The following is a 25,664-nucleotide window of genomic DNA, read 5'->3' as shown; positions in this document are numbered from 1 at the left end:
GGGGATGTAGCTCAGTGTGTGAAGCACCTATAGGTTCAGTCATTTTATTTATATATATATATATGTGTGTGTGTGTGTGTGTGTGTGTGTGTGTCAAAAAAATTGAGGATCCTACTTTAAGCTTCCATACCAAAAAAAAAAAAAATGTTGCGGGGGAGGAAAAAATACCCACACAGTGCTCTGTTCTTTAACGAGGTAATTTACCCAGGGGAGGTCAGGAGTGGGGAAGTAAAAGAAAACCAGCAGTCTTTCTAACTTCTTTTTAATTGTTTAACTTTATTACTGTTGCACCATTTATACAATTACATATAATTTCAATGCATCCATTGTACATTTTTTTATTTTTTTATTTTTTATTTTTTTTTCCATTTTCCAATGAGTGGTGTGTTGGTGTCTGTGACACAGAATGAAGAGAAACTGGAACTGCAATGAACGCAGACTTTTTTTTTTTTTTTTTCATTTCCACTGACCAATAAACAGAACTACAGGTGCACCCAACCACGGACATGCATTAACTCGTCATGAGAAATCTAGGTAGGCTAAGTACGATGAGAGAATGTTTGTTACTCCCAAAATTATCTGGAGAGGAAGAATGGAGGGTTTGCATCGAGATACATATGGACAAGCTAAGTGGGCTCCGTCTGAAAGTTGGCATTCATCCACAACATTAAAAAAATATCAAAATAAGAAAGGCTGTAAATTAAAAAGAAAACACAGAAAATACTGCTTTCCTAAAGATCTGATTGCCTTGGCACAGGCCCTGTGGGCAGCATCAAACGCCCCACTCCCAACTCCCAGGCAGAAGCGGAGAGACTGGGCTCCTAGCGGTGGAGTCGTGCGTGCGCAGCAGTTCACGTACGAACCATGTACTGTACTTTCAGACGCTCATCTTCAAAATCCAGGACTTATTGGTAAAGTTGACTGAAGGTATATTAGATATTTCCCCACAAAAATACTATTTGGATTCTCCCACCCCCTCCCTCCCTCGATGGGACAGCATCCTTTTCCCCCCTTGGGCAATACATATCCTTACTTCCGATTTGAAACAAGTTAGTATAGGAGAGAGACAGAGAGAGTGAGAGACAGTGTGAGAGACAGAGAAAGAGAGAGGGAGAGGGAGAGAGAGCGAGAAAGAGAGAGAAAGAGAAGCTGTTTGAAAGTGGCATTTCCCTAGGCGTCCCGGTTACTCTTTCACAGCCACACTCTGCTCGGCAGCTGGGGCCTCTCCGGGCTGGGGCTCGTCGGCGGGCGCTGCGGGCGCTGGAGCCTTGGTACTACTAGGCGCTTCCGAGGCTGCAGGGGGCTCCTTGGGGCAGGCGGCCGCCTCGGCGCTGCTAGGTTTTAAGTCTGAGGCCGGGGCCCCGTCACTTTTCGTTTCCTGGGTGGCAGGAGCTGCGGGAGCCTCAGTCTTTTTGGGTTCCCCTTCCTCCTTGCCCGCGCCGTCCCCGGGCGCGCTGGCCGAGCTCTCCGCCGCGCCCGCCTCAGCCGCTTCCGCAGCCCCGGGCCCCGGCTCCTGCGCGGGCGCAGCCGCGGGCTCGGGCTGCTCCTCAGCGCCGCCCTCGCTCTTCTCGGGCTCAGCCTTGGGCGCCTCCTCCTTGGCCGCGGCCGCCGCCTTGTCGCCTTCCTGCGCCTCTGCCTTGCCCTCGGCGTCCGCCGCCTTGTCGGGCTTCTCCTCCTGGCTCTCCTTGGCCTCTGCCGCGTCGGCGGCCGCCTGGGGCTCACTCTCCTTCGGGGTCCCCTCCTCTTCGGTGCCCGTGCCTTCGGCCTTCTTGTCTTTGTCCTTGGCCTTCTCGTCATTCACATTGTAGCCCTTCTTCTTCTTGCTGAGCTTGCCTCCCATCTTGGAGCTCTGGAAGCAAACAGAAGACAAGACAAAAGGGGTTAGTGGCCAGCCATCAAGGCGCGAGGCTCGGGTGCAGAGCAAGGGGCTTGGTCCCAGGGATCGCACGCGAAGAAATGGACCGGCGGGGCACATTGTGCTACACGTATTGTATCACAGTTAAAAATAAAAATGTCAAAAATGTAAAAATGGCAGTGGCAATCACTCTAGGTCTATATGGGCTTCATCTTTTTTTTTTTGGGGGGGGGGGGGTACTGAGGATTGAACTCAGGGACATTTAACCACTGAGCCTTGTCCCCAGCCCTATTTTATTTAGAGAGAGGGCCTCACTGAGTTGGTAGTGCCTCGCCTTTGCTGAAGCTAGCTTTGATCTCCATACCCTCCTGCCTCAACCTCCGCAGCCTCTGGGATTACAGGTGAGCGCCACCACGCCCGCTGGGCTTCATCCTTTTAAAGTACATTCTGCATAGCTGCAATAAAGCACAAATCGGGAATTTCTAGGAAATAATCTCAAACTACAACTCTCTTCAAACTCCTTCATTCATCTGTTTCTATACGCAAACACATCTTAAAGACCTGAGGGCAGGATTCACTCTTCTAACCAACGAAGAGCAAGAGTGGAAAGTACACTTTCTCTAGCTATATTTAATTTCCTAGTGTGTCTGATTTGTATTCATTGCTTTTCAAGGTACTTTTGGCTTAAATGAATAGTTCCATAGTAATATAAAATTGTCTCCTGATAGAATTTGAATTATATATGTCAGGTAAAGGGCATTTAATGGCCTTTTCCACTCAAAAGTTACTTCTCTATCTTGAGGCTTTTTCTTCCATTCTGATTAAAGAAACACTGGTGTATTTCAGGGTCTACTATTTCTTTTTTCTTTAAGACAGGATCTTGCTGTGTTGTTCAGGTTCAATTCAAACTAGAAAACCACTTGCCTTAGTCTTGCTGAGGGGACAGGACTACAGGCATGCACCACCACACAAGCTCAACTGGTTCTATTTGAATCATGAATTTTTCTTCTCTGATACCAAAGCATTAAACCAGAACAAAAATATATAAATTCATAATTCACCATTGGTGCATTAAAAAATAGGAAACCTTTTTTTTCTTCAAATGCATTTTTCTAGTATCATATCCATGAGAATCCACTGAAATGTTGGTCTTTCAAAAGATATCAGTTGCTTTTCCCATAGGAAACATGGCCAAAATTACATACCAGGGTCCACTTCAGTCCTACAAATGAAAGGTGTCCAGCAGTGGGGGAACACCTTCCCAGGTCCCAGCGGAAGCTGGAGAGTCCAAGAGACCATCTAGTTCTGGCCCAGGTCAGTGTTTACTACTGGGAGAATTATAGCATTCTCCTTAATCAGTCATCTTTTTGAAAATATCCATTCAGTACTGAAAATGAGCTGTTTATTCATTACACTCCTTGGAATCATGATTCATGATAGTAAAATAACCCACGTTCATCTTTTAAAAGTCAGGTGTGGGATAGAAAGCACTACTCTTCAGTAAAATTTGTCTCTCCACTCTATCCAAATTTTCTGTCTGAAATGACTTCAACAGTTGGAGGGGGGAAAAGCAATAAATTCAAAGATGATTAAAATAGTCTTATTTTCAAGAAAAATCTTTATCATGTTATCCAAAAAATTCTCTTACATGTCTTTAAAAAATGGATTTTGGTCAAAATCTATTTTAGACACTTCACAATTTTTTCAAGCAGAAGTAGGAGCAAAATATATGGTAAAAATAAAATTTAGGAGGCTGGGGTTGTGGCTCAGCGGTAGAGCACTTGCCTTGCATGTACAAGACTCTGGGTTTGATCCTCAGCACCACATAAAAATAAATAAGTAAAATAAAGGTATTGTGTCCAACTACAACTGAAAAATAAATTTTAAAAAATAAAATAAAATAAAATTTAGTTTTAATGCAAAGCAATAAATGAAAATAAAAATAAATTTGATCAATATTTTAAATTATAATTTGTAACTCTCAGTGAATTCTTAATAAGCCAGTGTACATGGACGGTTTATATCAATTATAATTTTAGTTCTGATATTTCAAAATTCATTTTGGTACATTAGGTTGAACTAAAAGAGAAGAAACCTGATAGGCCTGCAGTAAGTATCTTCTCCCAATTCCCAACCTAGAAATTTCGGACCATGAGACAAATAAATGTAGTGTGCACTGTGAGCATAACAGGGGTGCTTTATTCTGACACCCACAGCATGAAATTCTATATAGTAATCCCCAGAGGTTAAAGTCCTGTTGGTTTACAAACCTAAAATCTAAGTTACTAAAATTGGTTTTCTGAAACACAATTAAAGTCACATTCTATTCTCTAAGTCCAGCTGCACTGCTTTTCTGGGTAAGAAATGAACATAATCAAGTTGTGGTAAAAGAATTTGTCTTTAATTCTGTTCTTTTTTCAAATGCAAAGTTAAGTAAATACCCCCAACTTTCAGGTAATTTACTTGTGTGAGCTATAGAGAGGTAGCAGAGAAAGACTTGTAGAATGCACTAGATCCCTGCAAAAGCAGGGTCATCTGGTTAGTTCCCAACACAATGGAGTGAAGGCCTTGCTTACATTCAGGGGTAAGTGAAAATCTAATGTTTCCTAGGTGCAGGCAAAATCCTAATCCTAAACATACATAGTCACTTAACTCTTTAAGCAGCACCATGCAGCTGTTGGCCATTAGCACCCTCCTTTACCCATAAGGAAGTCCTATCTGAGTTCATGGTGCTGTATAACAAGCAAAAGACCAAGTCCAACAACATGTGGTAGGAAAGAAGACACCATTGAGGAGGTCAGAGGGGACTCCACCAAGAGGCTGGCAACCCAGGCAGAGCTTCCAGCCCAGGAATGTCACACTCTTTGGGTCACAGATAGAGATGGGGGAAGGTAAGGAAAAAAGTTAGCTTTTCATCTTCCTATTTGCCAAAGAACCTTTGCATCCACACCCTTAGGAAATAAGGGAGAACGTGGGCATGGAGTCTAATAATTGCCCTCATTTCTATTAACTTCTGTTTATGGGGAAAAAATCATTTGGAGAAGAAAGTTGGAACTTTTAAGTTGAAAAAGAGATGCATATTTCAACAAGTTACTATTTAATTCTTCCCTGAAGTCACTTAAACCTCAACCAAAGCAAAACCCAAAGGGCTAAGGCTGCCTTTGCATTGGTCCACATTCAGGCCATCCTCTAGCAGTTGAGAGGCACAGAAAGGACCCTCAGATACCAAATGCAGACCTAAGTTCTGTGTGTTCATACACCAACACACACTAGAGTTGATCTCAGTCCTCACATCCCAAAGGAAAGAAAATCAGGAACTGTCCTTTAAAAATCACAAGAAACCTCTCTGTCACAAGGGTCAACCTGATGTAGAAAATAATTAACAATAAACAGCAATAGAGAAGAGTATTCTGAGTTTAATCTGGTAAATGTTGGACTAGAATTGTTTCAGGGAAACTCTGGACACTGGGTCATGTTTGTCTCGTAAGGTGTTAATAAGAATTCTATCTCCACAGCACACCCGCCTTGAATCCTTGGGTAAGTTATGTAACACTGTTGTCCCACTATTTCCTGTAAAATAACAAAAATCAATTTAGTGGGAATTTCATGTGAGGCATCAGTACAACATTTGACCTTTCATAGGTTTACAATAAATGTTAGTTCCTTTCCTTATCATTTAATTTTATAATTCTTAAGTAATTCCATGCTTATAAACTACAACAGAATAGCAAACATGGATTTCACAAACACACATTCTAGAACCAGCCATTAGAAGCACTGTACTTAAAAGTATACATTAAAAATAAAAACTTTTAAAAATGGTATCTAAAGGATGCTTGGTATGTGTTTTATACCAAATTCCAAGCAAGCTCCTGCTCTCTCTATATATGTGTAAAGGAAGTCTGTACAGTAATCTACTGTTGCCATACTGCTGTTAAAATCAGTCTGCTTCTTTGATTTGAATGTTTTTATGTACTTAAGATTTGAGAGGCAGTGAGTCTTTTTAAATAGATTAACAGCCCATTACATGAAGAAATCAGTTTCTAGACAAAGATAAAAATTACAGATTAGTCATCAAGTTCATTGCTCTTTTTCTGAATGAGTCCCAGGTGATCATGGAAGAACCATCCTTCCATCTTCCCTGAATTCTCATGACCTCTTCTTCATCACTTGGTTCAAGCAAACAAGAAACTCTACTATAAACCAATGTTCTAGAAGAAATGTTTTCAAGTCCCACACCCTTTTGCAGTGCTAGTTGATCAAAGCAACCTGAGATGGGAACCTGGAAAACCAGAGGTAGGTCTAGAAAGGTTACAGTTTCATTGGTGGTTAATGGCCACACCAGCCCAGTTCTTTTGGCTGACACCTGTTGAGGAACTCAGAGTTTGTACCCACGTAATATGCACCCAGCCCCTCTGGAGACTGACATCATGGAATGTTTGTCAGATTAACCACACTCTCTTGGCTGGCACTAGATTTCTCTTGCTTATTGGTAATTCTCATAAAGAGTAAGTAAGCATTTATGAACTTTCATGAAACTTCTAAACCTTTGTTTCTCCACCTTCTTCATCAGAAAAGCAAATAAAAGGGGCTGGGGATGTGGCTCAAGCGGTAGCGCTCTCGCCTGGCATGCGTGCGGCCCGGGTTCGATCCTCAACACCACATACAAACAAAGATGTTGTGTCCGCCGAAAACTAAAAAAAAATAAATATTAAAAATTCTCTCTCTCTCTCCCTTTCTCACTCTCTCTTTAAAAAAAAAAAAAAAGAAAAGAAAAGCAAATAAAAGAACAATTTACTAGTTATGCAGGCCAAGTAAAGTGATTTTTTTTTTTTGGTCCTTGGAAGCAACTGCATAATAATAATAACAATGAATAATAATGATGATGATGATAAAAGGACAAAGAATAGGCCCTAATTTTCTCTCCAAAACAAATATTAGGAGGATTCTGTCAAATTTTAGTGCTGACAGATATATTTTTCCTTAAAGAAAATTTTATTGATCACCTACTGTTCAAATTTTGTGGTAAAAATTGTGGTCTTACATAATGCCATTATAACATATCTAAAAAACGCTAAAAACATTGGTTCTATTGGGAGCTTCAATATGAAAACTATATAGCTATGTAAAATTGAAAAATTTATATCTATATGAATATTTGTATTTTACATTTGTATGAAAGTTTGGGAGATCAAAGGTGAATAATAATTTGAAATATTTTGTAAACATGATACTATAAAAAAGGAGATGATCTTCAAAGTTTTTCTAATAGTTCATTTCTTTCCTTCTAGGAAGGCAGTCCAGAACAGGAAAGACTCTGCTTAGCCATTCAAATCATCCGAGTTGTGTTTATTTTATACACAAAATCCCCAGGACACACAGGCCCAAAGCACCTTCATGCAAGCTTAATTACCATGGAATTCCATTAAACAACTACGGTTCTCACAAACTACCACACGACTTGGCTACTAACATGATCTAATTCATCCAAAACATTCCTAATATGCACTTAATATTTTTCTTACCTTAAGCCAAACTACCTGAAAGTCAAATGAATGAAAAGTTAGAATTCATTTGAGAAAATAAAAGTGAAAAGGCCGGTGACAAAATGACATGCAGGAAAAAATTAAAATTATAAAATCTTTCCCTCAGGACTTGCGTCAAAAACAAGCTCTCTAGTATTCAGAGTGAAGTTGGCTAAAAAACAGCCAATGTGCTGGGTGCCAGACTCCACCATCAACAACATACTGAGTCTGAACCGAGTCACCTTTGCTCTGGGTCTCAAATTTCCTAATCAGTATAATGAAGATTTTAAAATTTATTCTGTTTGGGGGGAAAAGATTTTTTTATGAATGCATATGGCACTAAATAAAATGTTAAGCATGAGAAAAATGTAATATTATCAATAAAGTTCTCTCATAAAAACTAATATCATCATACCCTCAAGATTAAATTGAGAGCCAGCCAGTTTAATCACTATGATTGGATAGTCTTTCTATATGATTTCAATGTCTGTGAAGCTTATTGAAAATTAAAAATAAAATAGTGCTCTATATGGGTAATAAGAATTGTAATGCATTCTGCTGTCATATATAAATAAAAATATATATAAAAAGAAACTTAAAAATGATTTTTGAAAAATTAGAAATAAAAATTTGTAAAGTAACACCTAAATATTCACCAAGGAATATAACTTTTAAAATGTTCTCAATTACATTTAGGAACTGTTTTCAGTATAATGTATCAGCTTCAGTAATGAGTCAGGATGAAACTACACACTGAAGACATCTCAGATGAAGTCATAACTGTCAGAAAAGAAAGGTTTCATGAGCTTCCCTGGCACGGAACACTTTGACAGTGCTGTGGTTATTTATAAAGGGCACTCAGTTGTTTCCCTTTACCTATTTTCAGAGAGTCATCTACCAGCCATCAGTGGTCCTGCCTGGCAAGATTTGCCCTGTGCCCAGTCTCTGTGATCAAGAGTACTTCCTAAACCAACCAAACCATCTTTCAATGCAAAGCAACACCAGCCTACAGATGTTTTAAAATTACCATTCCAAAAAGAGTAAAATCGACGCGAGGCTAATCACCATTCTCACACACCAACATGGCATTCAGTTTAGTGCTGTGTAAGAATGTTGAGGAAATAATAAGTGGGAAGAGTTCTCAGGCCCAGAGTTTTACAATATATCCACGACCCTCTGAAGAAAAAAAGTGACGTCTAACTTAAAATAGAAACCAAGCAATACAAAAAAAATTACTAAACCTAGAAAGCTAAATTTAAACATTTTCCTTTTACCTCTTTGTAGCCTATGAGAACCATTTAATTATAAATTCAGTTTCATGAATCTAAGATGAATTTGTTTCCTGTACATAAAACCCATTTGTAAAACATAAGTAAACACATACTTGACATTGTAGACAGTTTGTGTAAGTCTTCAGGATCACAGCATGCTCAATGTAAATGGGGAACTTCTCTTTGTTCTAAAGCAAGCTAATGCTGTTTCATAGGACACTAATACTGAAACCTGCACTTCGTGGGGACACATGTCATCTGCCAGAAACTTTGCTTTCACCTGTTTGCTACTGGTGAGTCATATTCAGCTAAGTAGTAGGCTAGATTCACTTCTTCCTTAATTAATGTTAAAATTCTCAAGTCCTTAACCACAAACTCCTTTTTCCCTAAGAACATGTAAGAAATATTTAACACACACAGAGCAATTTCAATTATACCTACATTGATCCTTTCGGCAGGGGGCGGGGGGATATATACGGTAAGTATCTTAAATTTTATCAACAAAATGGATTAAATTCCTGAAATGTTAAGACAGTGCAGCACCATAAAAATGGCCTAAATTTTGCCAAAATTGAAAGTGTTAGCTGTTGACTCATTCCCTTTCTCTTCCTTCAAATCTTAAGGCTTAACACATAAACACTCTTCTCAACAATTAATCCTAAACACTTACTTTGGATGAACCATTTAGTATTTTGTTTTTAATTGAACACACAAATATGGAGTATTTCTTCTAAGGGGCGGGGGGACTAAATTTGTTCACTAATGCCCATACATTTTCAGAGCTTCTCTAATATGTTCAGAACCTGTTTGAAAAGGTCATCTAAGGAATTCTTAAATAACCCCACAAATGAAAGGTTAACTCATTTCTATCTTTTCTGAAATAGAAAAGTCATCTAGGACATCTCTACAGAGCTATCAGAATGCAACATTTTATTAGATTTTGTTTAGAATTTGTAGGTTGGGAGAGTTCCAGGCCAGTTACAGCTTTTAATACCTACAGCCCTGCTTTGGGAACATCCCTAGGAGGCCATGGTGACTTTAAACAGGTAAGGACACCAATTCATTACCCTCACACAAAAGAGGGCAAGAGTGAGGAGGAGATCCTGAAAAGGGTAGGAGGAGTGCTTCCCGATTGGAATGAAGTCTCTCCTCACCCTCCCAATCCCGTCTTTGGAAAATCTTTTCACCAGAACCAGCCTTTTTCTGAATGGAAGCCCCAGTTATAGCACTGACCACCCCCACGATGAAAATACATCCGTGTGGTTGTAGAATGTTCTCTCTCGTACATGAAGGCTAGAGCAAAGGAACGGGGGATACACAGTTCTCAAGGAAAGAACTTGAACAGGAGAGAATGGGATCATAGCCTTGTTGAAAGAGCTAGGATGCTACCCAGAGCCTCAGCGTTAGGCACTGAATCAGAGAAGGTCTAAGCGTAATTAAAAGACAACAAAGTGTTTCAAATCTAGATTCTGAAACACCCCATGAAGACAAATCCAGGGCCAGAGAACCTGGCAATTCATACAGTACTCACTGATTTTGATAATACTTTGAAGTCGTTAAGAAAATGAGACATTTCATTAACCAGAAAGACACGAAAATATATTGGTATGGAAAGACATGAATTATATATGATAAATGAGAAAAAAAATTTAAAAATCCCTTTCCTGCAAAATTACCAAAAAAAAAGATAGAGGGAAGGTCAGTGCAGTAGAAGGAGACTGACAGGCAGGGAAGAGGGATGGGAAAGGGGCTCTTGTAATTTGACAAAAATCACACTATGTGCATATGTAAATATAGCACAGTGAATTCCACCTTTATGTATGTCTATAAAGCACCTATTAAAAATAAACAAATGAGTGGAAGGCAGACCAGTAGAGTAGAAGAAAACAGAGTAAGAGGAGGAATAAAGGCAAGTAAACCAGGACAGAAATGGAGTAAATTAAATTCCATGCATGTATGATTACGTCATAGTGGACCCAACTGTTATGTACAACTATAACGCACTACTAAAAGAAAAGAAAGTGCCCCCTTGCATAATGACACAGTTTCAAAGCATAACCTACCCCAAACCCACAGTGTGTACTTCCTATACTACATTCTCCATGACACCTCCAATTCCATTTCTGATTAGCATATTTTTACTTGATGTTGCTCCAACAATGAACAACACAGTTCTGTGACATCATGAAAGTCAATGGTATACAGTAAATGATATCTACAACAAAACAAGATATCAAATCTCTCCATATCATCCGAAAGTTCCCATATTCACTACATCATGCGCTGTTACTATGTAGATCTTCTTTCTCTGGACTAGTAATATCTAGGCACTTCTTTTATACAAAGGTCTCATCCACTGCAACATTTCTACTTTGAAAATGTAGACTTGGATTAATTAATCATTTCACCTATAATCCTCAGAACAGAGTTCTTAAGGATGACAGCAAACAGATTATAATGCAGGAGATGACTCCCGGTCTTCAGCAAAGCCCGACATGAATATACAAGAGTATATGGCAGAGTCCGGAGTGTTACATCTAGTTTGATTACAGCTTCATCATGGCATGAAGACAAGAAGCAATCTCTTTTTGATTTTATTTCCATCTCATAATCAGGAGAAAATACATCTGCTCTATTAGGATGCTGGGAATGAGTCAAGGGATCTTGACAAAGTGTGGTGTGTGTCCCCAGCATATTAACTGCTTATCCTCAGACAACCAACTATAACATAAAGTTACAACTTGCCCATGAGTTTCACCTGCAGAAAAATTCAGACAAGGAACTTTATGATTACTTAGGTTGGAAGAATCCAAGTTACTGATCTACCTAGCTGAAACATGCTTGGATAAGAGAGAAGAAGAAAAAAAAATCTTTTTTTTTTTTTTTAACCTTAAGAAAAGAATTTTAAAAGGATAAATAAGCACAGCATAATCTGAAAGTATTTTCAGTAAGAATAAAGGGAAAAAAACCTAAAAAACTTTTTTTGTTAGGGGGTACGAGGCTACTGGGGATTGAACTCAGGGGCACTCAAACACTGAGCCACATCCCCAGCCCTATTTTGTATTTTATTTAGAGGCAGGATATCAAGAAGTTGCTTAGTGTCTTGCTTTTGCTGAGGCTGTCTTTGAACTCAAGATCCTCCTGTCTCAGCCTCCCAAGCTGGGATTACAGGCGTATGCATGCCACTGCGCCTGGCTTAAAACTTTTGGTTCTATCCACAAATACCTATTTTGAACAAAGGACTGGCCTCTTTCTTTTAAATGGTCAAAATTTTTATTATAAAATGGAAAAATGAAACAATGTCATGTGTGTATATTTTTGGCTTCCTGTCAATATGTGTTCTGTCACAATGATCTCCTTCAGGTTTCTTCAATGCCTGGTAATTCTCATTTAGAGGTATTGTTGCCAATGTTTCGATTCAGTCAAAGCTTCTATTTGGCAATTCTAATATCACCAAAATTTATGGGATGGGAATGTTCCCTGGGGAGAGAGAACTGTAGTAAGAATTGTCAATCCATGTCTCAATCTCACATTTTTAAATACCACAAAAATTTAAATATAGTAAAAATTCAGAAAAAAACATTTTCAAGACAATTTATTCCCTTGTCACAATAAAAATATTAAGCATTATAAAAATGTACTGCAAGACAATTTTGGGGTGGGGAAAGTACAGGCAGTGATGCACACATTCATGCAACTCCATTTTCCCAAACAGGGAATTAAGGTGAGTTACATCTACTAAGTCAGAAGGATCAAAACAAGACTAATCACAAGTAACCTCTCCAACTCCTTCATGAAACCCAGACTAGTCCTGCAAAGTGTCTTTGGGGATCTCTCCTAAAAATCCAACAAGCAGAGTGATCTCAAGACTGTCAGATGTTCCAAACTTATTCTAGAAAAACAGGCTTGATCTTTGTGGGGAAAGATCTTTTTGGAAGTGTGTACTAAGTGTGAAGACGTGGAAGGGGACATAAGTAAGGAAAAGACCATTCCAATCTAGCAGGAGGGGAAGACAGAGAGACACCTAAAATATAAATGATGGTAAGTGCCATAAGAGTGATAAACAATAAGAGTTTCACCTAAAGAGAAGACGGTAGTTGAGGTCAGGAGATCAGGAAAGGTCTATTGAGAAAGCAGACTGAGATAGCAAAAATATCAAAAGTACAAAGAGGACTCACTCTGCCGAGGACTGTTTCAGTATTTGACCTTTACAGAAGTCAGTCCCTTCACTGTCCTATGTGAGGACAGAGCTATTGCTATTCCACTCCACCATGAGGAAGCAAAGAATCACAGGAGGTAAATAACTCACCCAACATCAAACCTGAGCAGTTTGTGCAGATGCGATGGGAACCCAGGCCCTCTGGCCAGGCAGGGAGCCTCATAACCACCTTACGCCACCTTGAACGTCAGATGAGCTTTCGACATGAAGATGGGGAAGTGCAAAGTGTGTATGACAGAAGGAACAAAGAGGAAGCATCTGGTTAAGATTATCAGAAAACCTTTTCACACTCAGGAGGCAGACGACTGCTCTGGACTACCTGGAGTGAGGGGTGATGGAATACAGGCCTACAAGGTTGCCTAACAGGGAAATATCTCGATGGAGGTAGCAGAATGCAGAAAAAAAAAAAAAAAAAAAAAAAAGTTCTTGAAGGAAAAAATAATGTCTCTGATTGCCAAAAAGAAAGTGAGGTTTTACGAAGCAGTTCTGAGAAGTCCTATGCTTCTACAAAAAGGTTAAGAAAGATAAGCATGGACATTGTGCAATCTGACCTGCTAAGGAGCTGTCTCCATGGCCTAGGGAGCAGCTCAGCTAGAGCAGCCCAGACCCTGGGCTCTTGGGAAGGGTTCAAAGAGCATGTGAGCACCTGAAGACACCTCCACATGGCTAACACCAGAATGTGTGAGGGGAAGGCAGGTACCCAGAACACTGGGGAGAATGAGCTTCATTTGTTTATAAGAATTTAGAGAAACTGAAAATACATATGGGAAGAAGGAATGGAACAAAGAAAAAAAGAGAAACTGAAGATCAAAGTGAAGGAGAACTATTGATAGGGCACAGACCTAGGGGTCTCAGAGAGGTACATCAAAGTTACGTTTATTGGTTCAGGGGCCCATGCCTGTGATCCCAGCTACTCAGAAGGCTGAGCCCCGGTGTGCAAGGCCACCCTAAGAAACATAGTAATAGACTCCATCTCAAAAAAAAAAAAAAAAAAAAAAAATCAATCATGGAAGAGGGACACTTGCCACTCATTATTCAGACCAGGGAGGAAGGAAAAGGAGAGAGGGACTCCCAGAAGAAGGCCCTGGCTTAACATCACTCTCCTCCAACTGAATATGGGCAAATATGAATTACTGCAGACCAAACGCTTATTAAGATCTTTACACGGTAAATGATAGCTCATATGTCTCTGAAATGGCCATTTAATCTTTCAGTATTTTAGGTGTTCATTTGTCCTGCCATTTATCTTCTCAGTTCTCTCCCATTACAACATTTAAGGTTTCTTAAGTGCTGGGAACAAAAGGGCAGATATTTCATCAGCAAAAGGTGAGAGAACTGATGTAATGATCACTAAACCTGGAGAGGTCTTATTGTGAAAACATTCCATGCACAGAAGTAAATAGACTTGCTGCACTACAGTTTTATGAGCTTCTGAAATAAAGGAAGACTCAGTCAATACCCAGACACATATTTTCAAATATAGAAAGGGTCCTTAATTCTTAAGATCTCCTTTTTCTCCTTTATTATACAATCCAGTCTTCATCTTTGGTCATTTATCTGTATCATCATTACTTAATCCTTTCATATTCTGTTGTATTTTGTTGGAAGTTTTAGCAGGGAAATAGACCCTGACTTCTCTTATGTATTGACCTACAGTTTTTCTTTAGTATAGATTCAAATATGACTAATGACCCCAGAACAAACATTTTGTTTGTGGTTGCTAATATAATATAAATATTATAAACTCACTACACCCTGAAAGATTCAATTTCAAAGCTATAAACTTGTAGGACAAAAAAAAAATCAATACAACTATGACTATAAATTAAGTTATGTAGACTCACCTTTCACTTAGCAGAAGAAAAAATAAGTATTTAAAATTATAACTGAAATGTCCATTCCATTAAATGAGACATGACCAAGTTCCAGACAACATCTGTGGCAGCAAATTGCGACCCATCACATAATTAAAGAACATAAACACGGGTACCATTGCAACAATACTGTGAAGACTTTTAAGTAACTATGTGCATATTGTAGAGATCAATTTTTTTTTTTTAACTGAGTACTGTCAGCCCCCGTGAAATCTCAAAACTGGTAGGACATCCAGCCCTTAAGTCTCAGAAATTATTCTGCATAGCATAAGTTCCCTAGCAGCCAATTCTCCTCCCACCGACTACCCCATCATCCCCTTCCCTACTGTTAACCCTTCTTGTTAGTGCTATCCTTGGCCACAGAAGGGACAAGACACAAGTACATCTCCTAATTGATATGTTATAACCATGAAATTCCAAATTGATAATGGTGATACTGGTATTAAAGTGGCAGATGATAGGCTTCTCTTCAAATGCAAAGGTTGACTGAACCTAGACATTATGCAGAGGGTTTTTCCCCTTTTAACATATCCTGCCTCACGCAGCAAACACTACCAGAAATCATGCATTATTCATTCTCATCAATAGCCCACTGCTTTTAGAGTCCACTGTGCAGCCACATGGTTATTTATTTGCACTTAATGGGTGGTCCTTTCAAAAGCCCTGGTTACTGCATCCTAACATGACTTTGTATGAATCACCTGCTCTTTTAGTCAATAAGGTGAGTAAGTGAACCACAACCAGCTCAGGAAATGCAAACTGCTGAGATCATTTCTGAACCATTTTTCTCCTCCAAAGACCCAGGAAACTTAATGCGTCTCATCACTGCAACTAATTTAGAACTCTCAAAACAGAATTCAAAATAAAGTATGGGGAAAAAACTAATAGCAGCTGAGATATATTTGCTGCTTATTAATGGACTTGACAGAATGTGATGGGCTGGGAGCCATGAGAGGCCAGTGGCTAAGAAGAGGAGGGGAGGCCCATATACACCAGGGGTAGCTGCGGCATATTTCCAGGGATTTTTTATCTCCAAATATAAAGTGATTCACACTTAAAAAAAAAAAAAAAAAAAAATTTTTAGTTATACATGGACAAATATCTGTATTTTGTTTATTTATTTTTATGTGATGCTGAGGATCAAACCCACAACCCGAGCCCTGGTTCACCTCTTTTATTACCAACAAAAATTGGGTATCTCTTTTTCTGGCATCAACAGCAAATGTAGTATTTATGATCCTAAAGCTATTTCCTATTCTCATCATTCTCAGTGAAAACCATTCTAAAATTTTTTCAGACATATCCTTAATTTATTAAACAAAAAACTACTTATTTCTTGGTGTCTTGAAAAACACAAATAAGGGTTAAGAATATATTTGCTGAATTAATGAGAAAATGCATTAAATCCAGAGGTGAAGGGCATAGGTTGTGTCCACCTCTGAGACTCAAAGTTGATTCTGAACAACACAGTTCAGCATTCAATGTCATTGGCTCCTTCTCACAATTCAAATATATTTCAGTGGAAGCTCCCAGCCTATCCATGATCACATTCTCCTGCACTCTTTTGCCATCTTTAAATCTGAGCCTCTTGGCTACCTAATGAGACATTGAGCAATGAAGAAATACCCAAGACTTGAGTCCAGAGTCTGTGAGACTTTCAAAACAGAAATGAGGGTACTTCTTCTCACTGATGGAATCTTAAATAAGACTTTGCCTTTCATCCTGACACCCAGCACACATTAAAGAAAAAAACAATCAGTATTTTTTTCAATGAACGAATGGAATGAATTCTAACTGAAGCAACTAGAATTCAGTACCTACGCCCCCTACTCATGCTGTGACTTAACAGTCATCACTTTGTCCGCTTATTTGCCAATATTTCAACATAATGCCTCAGACAGTAGTGATAAAATGGGTGTATATAGGAATCATCTGAGAAACTTGTTAAAAATGATATGGAAGGGGATGGCGGGGCACCAGAGGCTCTATCTACTCTTTCCTAGTGGAGGCCTCCACTGAGTCCTAAGAACTCATATTTTACTAAATGGTGCAAGATTACAACATTGAGAAATACAGATACACGTAGGTTGCAGTGACTTTGAATCAGCTAATGTTTTTGCATCATCCATAAAACCAAGAACAAGAAAATCCCAAAGACCAGTGTAATTATTAGTAGTGACAAAGCAAAACCAAAATCATGCCAGGAAACCAGGCTGGGCCTCGCCTAGAGGTGAGGGTACACTGAACTGAGTACTGTCAGCCCCCGTGAAATCTCAAAACTGGTAGGACATTCAGCCCTTAAGTCTCAGAAATTACTCTGCCTAGCAGAAGTTCCCTAGCTGCCAATTCTCCTCCTCATTGACTACCCCATCATCCCCTTCCCCACCACTATCTGTCCACCCTTCCTGTTAGTGCCATCCTTGGCCACAGACACAAGCAGCCTATGTTGGAATGCAAGGTTCGGTCCAAGCAGCAGCTTTATTGGTTGCAGAGAAGCCCCTTGTCCACACACTAGGTTGGGACAACTTTTACCACTGGAGGGTGTAAGGACAGCCTTAGGCCTTAGCCTAAGCAACTCCATTTTAAAACTCCAGTTTGAAACCTGCAGTCTCACCAGGCACACGCAGGAGCCCTCCAGTATGGCCCTCAGGCACAAACAAGTCACTTCTCCCCACCCTGACAAGCTCAGAGTGAAGTCTCTGCCATGTTGTCCTCACCTGGATAAGGGGGATGGGCAAGAAAACCAGGCCAGATGCTCTAACCCCAGGGCAAATGACATCACTGAGAAATCTGGTAACAGCTGATAGGGATTCAAAGAGTGGTCAGAAACCCCAAAATTTAGTATAAATGATGGAGCAAATGAACAGATATTCAGCCAGCTGACACTGATGCACACAAGCCTGAGAGCCTGATGAGAACCTGGACTGAAAGCCCAACTCTTCTCCTCTGCCTGATCCTCTGCATTGTTCTCACCGCTCTCAAACTCTATAGCAGCCTCTTGACTCTGGTGAGAAAAGGACTTCTCCCTATGACAGCCTCCTCAGCCAGCCGTCAGTTCCACCCCAGGAGAAGCCTGCCTTGGTTCCTGATCTGATCACCATGATCGGAGTGAGGTGCATCTGCTGGACTTAGAGCCTAAGGCATGAGACTTTTGATCCGACACTTGAGTTTAGCATGCAGAGGGAATGTCTGTCGCGATAAGTGTGTTTGCAGTGCTTAGAATTAATCTAGAATTGTTTGCTGTGAATTGATTATGTCTACTGCAGTGCCTAGCATTAAGGATTGTCATTTTTCTTAAGAACCTATAGAGTGAAATTGTATTGAGTGATTTGAGTGAATAAAGCGTTGAAAAGGGCAGAAGCGTGTGGACATTCTTTATTTCTCCCCCTCAACTGCATAAGTCACACCTTGTGCCCATTCCAACAAGAGGGGGACAGGAAAGGCCCCTTGGGCTCTGTAAGCACCCTTCTTATGTAATGTGAGCCTTCAATTGTCCACAATTTACAGCCTGCCCTGTGAGATGATCCTCTTTTCAGAAGCATTGTATGTAATTAGAGTTCATATTTCAGAAAACAGGTTTTTCTCTTCCAGTTCAAATGGAACTTTGATGGCTTGCCAGTAAGTTTTCAGCCCTGACCCAACAATACAGACTGTGAAGAAGAAGTATATGGGGTAAAGAGTCAGCGGACCACATTCAGTTATGGGATCCAGGGCCTGCAAAGTCAGCGCCAGAAAACCCAACCTGCCCTACAGAATCCAAAATAGGGCAGGAGGCCATTAACAGCATTAAAGGGAATAGTTGCAGCCAAGGACACAGTTTGGCATATGACACATACAGTAGATTTTCAGTCACTTTCACCTTCCTTCACCTAAAACTTCATTTTTTAGCTCTGTTCACATATAGCAGAGAGTAGGTCTCAATTTCAAGGAATTCTGAATTTCAAAAACAAAACAGAGGTAGGACAAACTCTGTATTCACAGCTGGCAAACAAATGGGTATTGATTCAATTACAATAATCATCTTCCTTTACATTGAAATCCTAGGTTAGACTCTGCAAAATGCATTATATAACCTATGATTCTAAGAGTAAGTCAATGTTATTAAAAGTTACAATGATAAAACAGATGGATCACGTTGGTAAAAGATAAATACAACTGGGCACAGCATATAATCCCAGCTTCTCAGGAGGCTCAGGAGAGACATAAGTTCTAGGCTAGCCTCAGCAACTTAGCAAAACCCTATCTCAAAATAAAAAATTAAAAAGAGGGGTGCTAGGGATGTGCTAAAGCACCCCTTGGTTCAATCTCTAGTACCAAAAGAAGGAGGAGGAGGAAAAGAAGGAGAAGGAAAAGAAGGAGGAAGAGGAAGAGAATGAGGAGAAGCAGGAGGAAGGAGAGAGGAAGGGGAGAGAGGAGGGAGAGGAGGAGGGGGGGAGGAAGAGGAGGAAGAGGAGGGGGGAAGTAGATAAAGTGTCCCTGGGTTCAATTCTCCATTCTGGGGAAAAGAAAGGATGCATACAAATGCAGAATGCCAAATGACTGAGTCAAGCACAGACCAACACTCTATGGAAATAATCCCAAGGGAGAATGCACCTTGGAATGTGTTTTACATTCCCAGAGGAATTCCACTTAAAGCACCCTCAGGAGACATGCTTTTCCTAACTATATTTTCATCTTACTTGCTTAGATGAGACAGAAGCTGCAGCAAAAGGCCATGCACCTTACTCTCTTTTGTCCCATTCACCAGTTTGAGGTTCAAAAAATTTTTAAATTGAACTATCTTTTCCATAGGAATATTTGATTTTCCACCCATAACTGTAAAATCATATATTCAAACACAAAATAAAGGAGTAACAGATATCCTTCCTCAACCTTCGTATAAAATCCAGCTGGAAGTCAGACACCACTGTTTTTTCCTATAAACCTAGAGAAAGCAAGTCAAGAAAATCCATTGCTTGAATCCAGGAGCAACTCTCCTAGAACTAGGGAACCACTAGGGAATGTGGCACTGCATTCCAAGCCACTCCTTGGCCTCTTGGTATTCAGCCTACAGGAGGGCTCCGAATCAAGGCCAAGATAATGCCAGAGTCCAAGGCATGTTCCAACCACACAAGTTATCTCTGTAGAAAGTGAGCTAACACCCTCTTTGTACATGATTTTTTGAACATGAATCTTTAAAAAAAAAAAAAAGAAAGAAAGAAAGAAAGAAAGAAAAAAAGAAAAAATCTATTCAACTTGGGTTTGAGTCTACCACAGCCACCAAACTCGCCGTTTATGTAAAACAGCTCCTTTTTACTCCCCAGTTTGGCTATTTCACTTGCAATATAAATGACTTTAATTGTATCCCTTAGGTCTATACTTTTTAGTCTTTACAAAAATGTGCAGCAATCATCTATACATTTAATTACATTGTATTAAGCACTCAAATCCACTTACTCCCTTATTTCAGAAATGATATAAACATCTGGGCACTGTGCTAAAGGCAACAGGACACAAGATCAACTCTGACCTTCCATAGATATCTCTAGCCTGTATCCTAGGAAAATTACACCTCTTTAAAGACTCAAAGGAAACAGTAAATGCCAGCCTGTTGCCTGAATTCTGGGAGCACTGCTTAAACAATTTTAACAGGTCAGCTACTAGAAAAAAAAAATTTATTTTGCAAGAGTTAAAGTAAACTAATTTTTTTTATATATATATATATATATATATATATATATATATATATATATATATAGAGAGAGAGAGAGAGAGAGAGAGAGAGAGAGAGAGAGAGAGAGAACATTTTTTTAATATGGCGCTAAGGATCGAACCCAGGGCCTCCTTCATGCAAGGCAAGTACTGTACCACTGAGCTACAACCCCAGCCCCCAAACCTTTCTTAATGAGGCTTTCTGGGGTCTCCACTCAAACTTTTTTGTGCACTGTTGTGATACAGGGCAAGATGGGAACTGCAAAGAAGTGGAGTGTTGGAAGGTGAAGGTGTAAAATATACAGATAGCAGACAAATGAGGAACAGTATTGAACCTCAGATGTCAATAACAGGACACCTCCAGATTCACTCAGCAATTACAAATTCCTTTTGCACTCAGTAATGTCCTACGCTATGCACTCAAGGATGTCTTCTACATTTGACCACCTGGATCTCCCTGTCTATAACCCTATGCTGCTCTATAAGACAATGCTGAATAGAATACACCAGTGCCAGCATAAGTCTTAAGCAATCTGGAAGATGAAAAAAAAAAAAATGTGTTTGAAGATGGTGTAATAGAAAAGTCAAGGCAAACATATTGCCAGGCTAAAACAAGGGTAGAAGTATTAGAGATGCATTCAAGATGAGAATATTTATCTGACTTACACAATCTGACAAAACCCAACCACAGTGAAGATTCTGGGTGTCTAAACATTGATGCACACAGCCAACCCTGCACCTCCACAACTTCCTTTCCTGTAACTCCATCATGAGTGCTGGGTTACAAATTTCATCATTTCCCTGAATGACACCAAGCATCCAACATGGAGCAAGCGATTTCAAAACATGCACCAGCCTCAGTCTGACACAGGTACCACAGACTCTTGGATGCTGAAGGAAAACAGAAAATATGAGCTTAGAAGGTAATAGTAAGCTATGACTCATAAGACTGTTTTAATGGGGAAAATCCTAGTGAACTTATTATAGTATTAAGTGGGTAGATTATTTTACTATGTCATTAGCATGAGACAGAAGGACTGAAAATAGATTACACTGAACGAAAGGGAAGTAGAATCTGTTAGAACAGCATCACCTAGCTCTTGTGACCCTGTACCATTTCTTCACATCTGCACCCATGAGATTGAGCAACTTCATCTCTATAATGCTATGTATCTAAAACTCTAATATGATAAATACCAAGATAGAAAATTTGCAAGTCCAAAACAGTTTACATGTTGGAAACAATAGGTCCACTAAATAAACAAAAACATTGCTTATAAGACTAAATAAACTGTCATATGATATGAAGGGGGAAAAAATCAATGTTATACCTTTAGTCAGTTGAAAGACAGGAAGAAGCAGAGGACAAACTGCAGTTACCCAAGACTCCCATAGGAGGCGCAACGTTTACAAAGAGAAGAATTGATATCAGAACATTGCCTTTTGGTGCCAATTGAAATAGGACATTCTATGTGCTGACTGCTGAAATCAAGATATCTAGAGTGGATGGTGCTTTAAGATTTACTCTCTGCATTTATGTATTCGACCTCTTTTTTTTTCATTTAAACCTCAAATATCTTATGACCAGGATCAACTGTGGTATAGAATAAGATTTCAGTATTCAGGATGGGATGATTCATATTTTGTGGCACTTGCAAATCTTGTCAAATCTAAGAATAAATGTGGCCACTAAAAGTGTTTTCAAACTCTTAATAATATACAAAGATCCACTGCACATCAAATGTTTTATCAACTTACCTCACTTGACTTGTTCACACAAACTGTTTCCCTCTAAAAACTGCTAGGAAATTAAAAAAAAACAAAACAAACAAACAAAAAAAAAACCTGCACTTCCAAAAAGAACTAGAAAAATCTGATCCATCCCCTTGGACATGGAATTAGTTAAACTAGACTATTTTAGTTGTTTCAACAGATTCACAGGATTCATTATTCCCATCTCCCCAGTCACTCCAACATCCAGAGACCCTTTACACCAGAATGTTTTATTCTCAAAACCCAGGATAAAGCCAAAGGTCAAACAGATGAATGGTCCTCAGCCTCAGGGTGAGGGGACACTGCTAGGAGTGCACTCTGGGTTACTGCAACAGTGCAAGCCTGCTGGAAAGGGAAAGGTCCTTTTCAGATAAACACAAAGAATGAACTACAGTTAAGTAACAGGAATATGCTTGAGCAGTTGCAAACAGACAAGAAGGAACTGCTAAAAAGAATAGAGACTAGGGGTTGGGGTTGTGGCTCAGCAGTAGCATGCTCGCCACGTGGGAGGTGCTGGGTTCCATTCTCAGCACCACATAAAAATAAATAAATAAAATAAAGGTATTGTATCCATCTACAACTTAAAAAAAATTAAAAAGAAACCAGCTTATAATTCTTTTAGAAATTAATTATGCTTATGTGTCATAATCAGCCCTCACTTGCATATAAGATGCTAAAGTCCTCCTAGTTCATTCTTTTATTAAAAAAAAAAAATTATCCCTTCAAGATTCAGTCTAGTTCAAATTACCAAAAATCCTCAAATATGGTACCAATGAAGTCTGACAATTCGAACACAATGTTAAAATCATCAACATTCAAATCCCATTTATAATGCTTTTCAAAAGTACCCAATGCATATCCTCTGCTTAATACAAATTAAAAACATCAGACATAGTGATTAATGTTGAAGGGTATTTATGTTCCAAAAAGCCTCCTAGAGGTGTTAGTGGTCTTTTCACTTCTGGTGAATTAATGCATGAAAATTCACTAGTAATTCAAGTAGTCAAGCTTTCTCTTGGCCATGGATTCCTGTGTGTAATCCCACAGATGTTGAGGTTCACATAGATGGGGATCAAAGCAACTCAAACTTCTCAGTTTGGTAACCAGGGCCTCCCTGATTTAGAGGGTAGTTTGGGTTATTTTGAGAGATTAGGAGGACTTGATTATGTACTGCGAGTTCCATCAAGGCTACACAGGAGAAAATAAAGAAAAAAGTGGGCAATCTAATTTCATACTTTGCATCTGTGTTCCTAAAATCATCATTATACATTTCAAAGATCAATGCAGAGATGTCAGGGTTTTTTTAAAGTAGGTACGTTTTTATACTCAGTAAATGAAGAAAAACAATTCACTATTTTCACAGTTTTGTCATAGATGATTTTACATGACAAATTAAAGGTGAAAATTCGAGAATATAACCTTTCCTTCTAGAGCAGGGGTCAGCAAACTGGGCAGGCTACTTGTCTTAGAAAATAACATTTTACTGGAAAACACTCATGGCCATTCATTGATATATTATCTATAAAGCTCTTTCACACTCCAAGAACAGAATTGAGTAGCTGAAACAGAAAGTATATAGCTGGAAAAGGCTAAAATATTTTCTATCTTGTCCTTTAAGTAAAAGCTTGCTGACCTGTGTCTGGAGTCTTAGATGAACATACTTAAACCAGTGACTCAGTTCCTAAGATCAGATGAATGTGTGACTCAAGTCTAAAGGATGCTGCAAAGATTAATCAGGCACTCTTTAGTTTGCAACAATAGTATCAGTGAAAAAAAAATGTCACATGGGAATGTATTAAGACTGGGAAACAAGATGCTTTTTTTTTAAAAACTCTACCTGCTCATTCTGGTATTTTGACTACCTGAGAGCAAAGAGATTTAGGTTTGAGGTAGAAACATAACCCTTACCAGATCAAAAACCTTGGACAACTCATTCAGCCTCCCAGCAGGCACAGTGCTACAGCACAAAGTAAACAAAGACCAGAACCAAAATAAATCATGCTTGGGTTCCAAACAAGGATCCATCCTTTCTGTTGCATGGCATACAAGGAGTCCCCTAACCTCAGGAGTCTGTTTTTATCACAAGCACAGGATAGGAAAAATACTACCTTCATGTGAGAAAGGATTTGTAAAAATTAAACAAAACAATAAAGTTAGATGCTACTCTTGAGCAGAGGATGTGGTCTTGTGGTGCCCCATCAATTATATAATGCCTGACCCTGTCTGAAGTTATCTCTATGATGTTTCCATAATACCAAACAATAGTCCAATCATAACAGTAAAGGGAAAGAAAACATAGTTGTTTCTTATGAGCTTACCCCCAGCCTCACAAAAGTTTCCTTTCAGTTCTCCCAGGACTTGTTTTTCTCACCTTCCTCCCCAGCTTGGGCTTTTCTCCACCATTCCTAGCTTCCTCCAGAAGTTCCTGGGGGGCATCACCTAAGCCCTCATTCATTCAGTCTTCCTGTTCTTCTTGGGAGAGCCATCCACTTAGAGTCTCCGGAGCCCTTTTGGATGCTGAAGATTCCTTTCTGTACACTCTCCAGACCACTGTCTTTTCCTAGGCTTCAGATTCAGGCACACTGGTACCACTGAACTACATGGATATCCTCAGGAACCCAGACTCAAGACTTTCCCACGTGTGCTCATGGCTAGCTTTCCACTACCTGAACCAAATCCTTTCCAGTATTCAGTTCCAAGAGGCTAGATGCACCATCCACCCTATTCCCTTCCAGAACTGTGGGGCTCTTTCTGGGCCAGCTTGTGCTATCATCATCACTACCCTTGCATCCAACTGCATCTCTCCTCTTTCCACTTAAAATCTGTTTCTAACTCCACTGCAAGGTGCTAGAAAGTAAAAACAAAAACAAGCAAACAAACAAAAAACTATATGCTGGCTGTTTCCTAGTACACCTTTTTTTTTTTTAAATTACACACAACCCCTTTACCTTTTGAAAACTTCAATTTAGATTCCATTCTCATTGAATATAGCAGAAGAGGTATCATGAAAGTCAAAACTGCATTTGACATTTCAGATTCCTTGTGAGTTAATCACATCCATATCGATATTTCTGGTCCCACAGCTCAGGAGGGAACTACCACACTGAAGATCAGAACCCTGCATTCCACAAACAGAAAGCCTCTGCCTGCCTGCTACAGATATGCACAGGGAGGAACAGATGGCATTTCACCTTTCACTGAATTCTCTTCTGAGTAAAAACCAAAGGAAATGCAGAAAAACCAACATTTACTGCACCCCACACAGATCAGACCCATCCAGGGATGAATCAATGCAAGTCCTGCCACAGGGACAGTCCCTGCATTGGGCCTGCAGGCACAGGGTAAGGGTGTCTGAGCTCATCAAGGCCCTGAAAAGTATCGAAGTTTGAGATAAAAAATAAAATAAGTCCTCCAGAACACAAAAAAAGACCTCCAGATTTTAATTAATAAGTGTTT

The 25,664-nt window shown here is 39.4% G+C and overlaps 1 protein-coding gene across 1 annotated transcript in view; it reads right to left on the bottom strand.

Moving 5' to 3' along the window:
• Positions 1–294: 294 nt before the first annotated feature.
• Positions 295–25,664, bottom strand: part of Basp1 (brain abundant membrane attached signal protein 1) — a 52,478-nt gene continuing 27,108 nt past the window's right edge. Inside the window, exon 2 of the mRNA XM_076856170.2 lies at positions 295–1,849. Coding sequence (XP_076712285.2) covers positions 1,184–1,840 — 657 coding nt within the window. The 5' untranslated portion in view covers positions 1,841–1,849 and the 3' untranslated portion in view covers positions 295–1,183. The remainder of the gene's footprint in view (positions 1,850–25,664) is intronic.

This window comes from Callospermophilus lateralis, chromosome 5 (assembly GCF_048772815.1).
Source record: "Callospermophilus lateralis isolate mCalLat2 chromosome 5, mCalLat2.hap1, whole genome shotgun sequence".
Lineage (NCBI taxonomy): Eukaryota > Metazoa > Chordata > Mammalia > Rodentia > Sciuridae > Callospermophilus > Callospermophilus lateralis.
The sequence above is the reverse complement of the archived record's forward strand: the minus strand, read 5'-3'. Positions and strand labels throughout refer to the sequence as shown.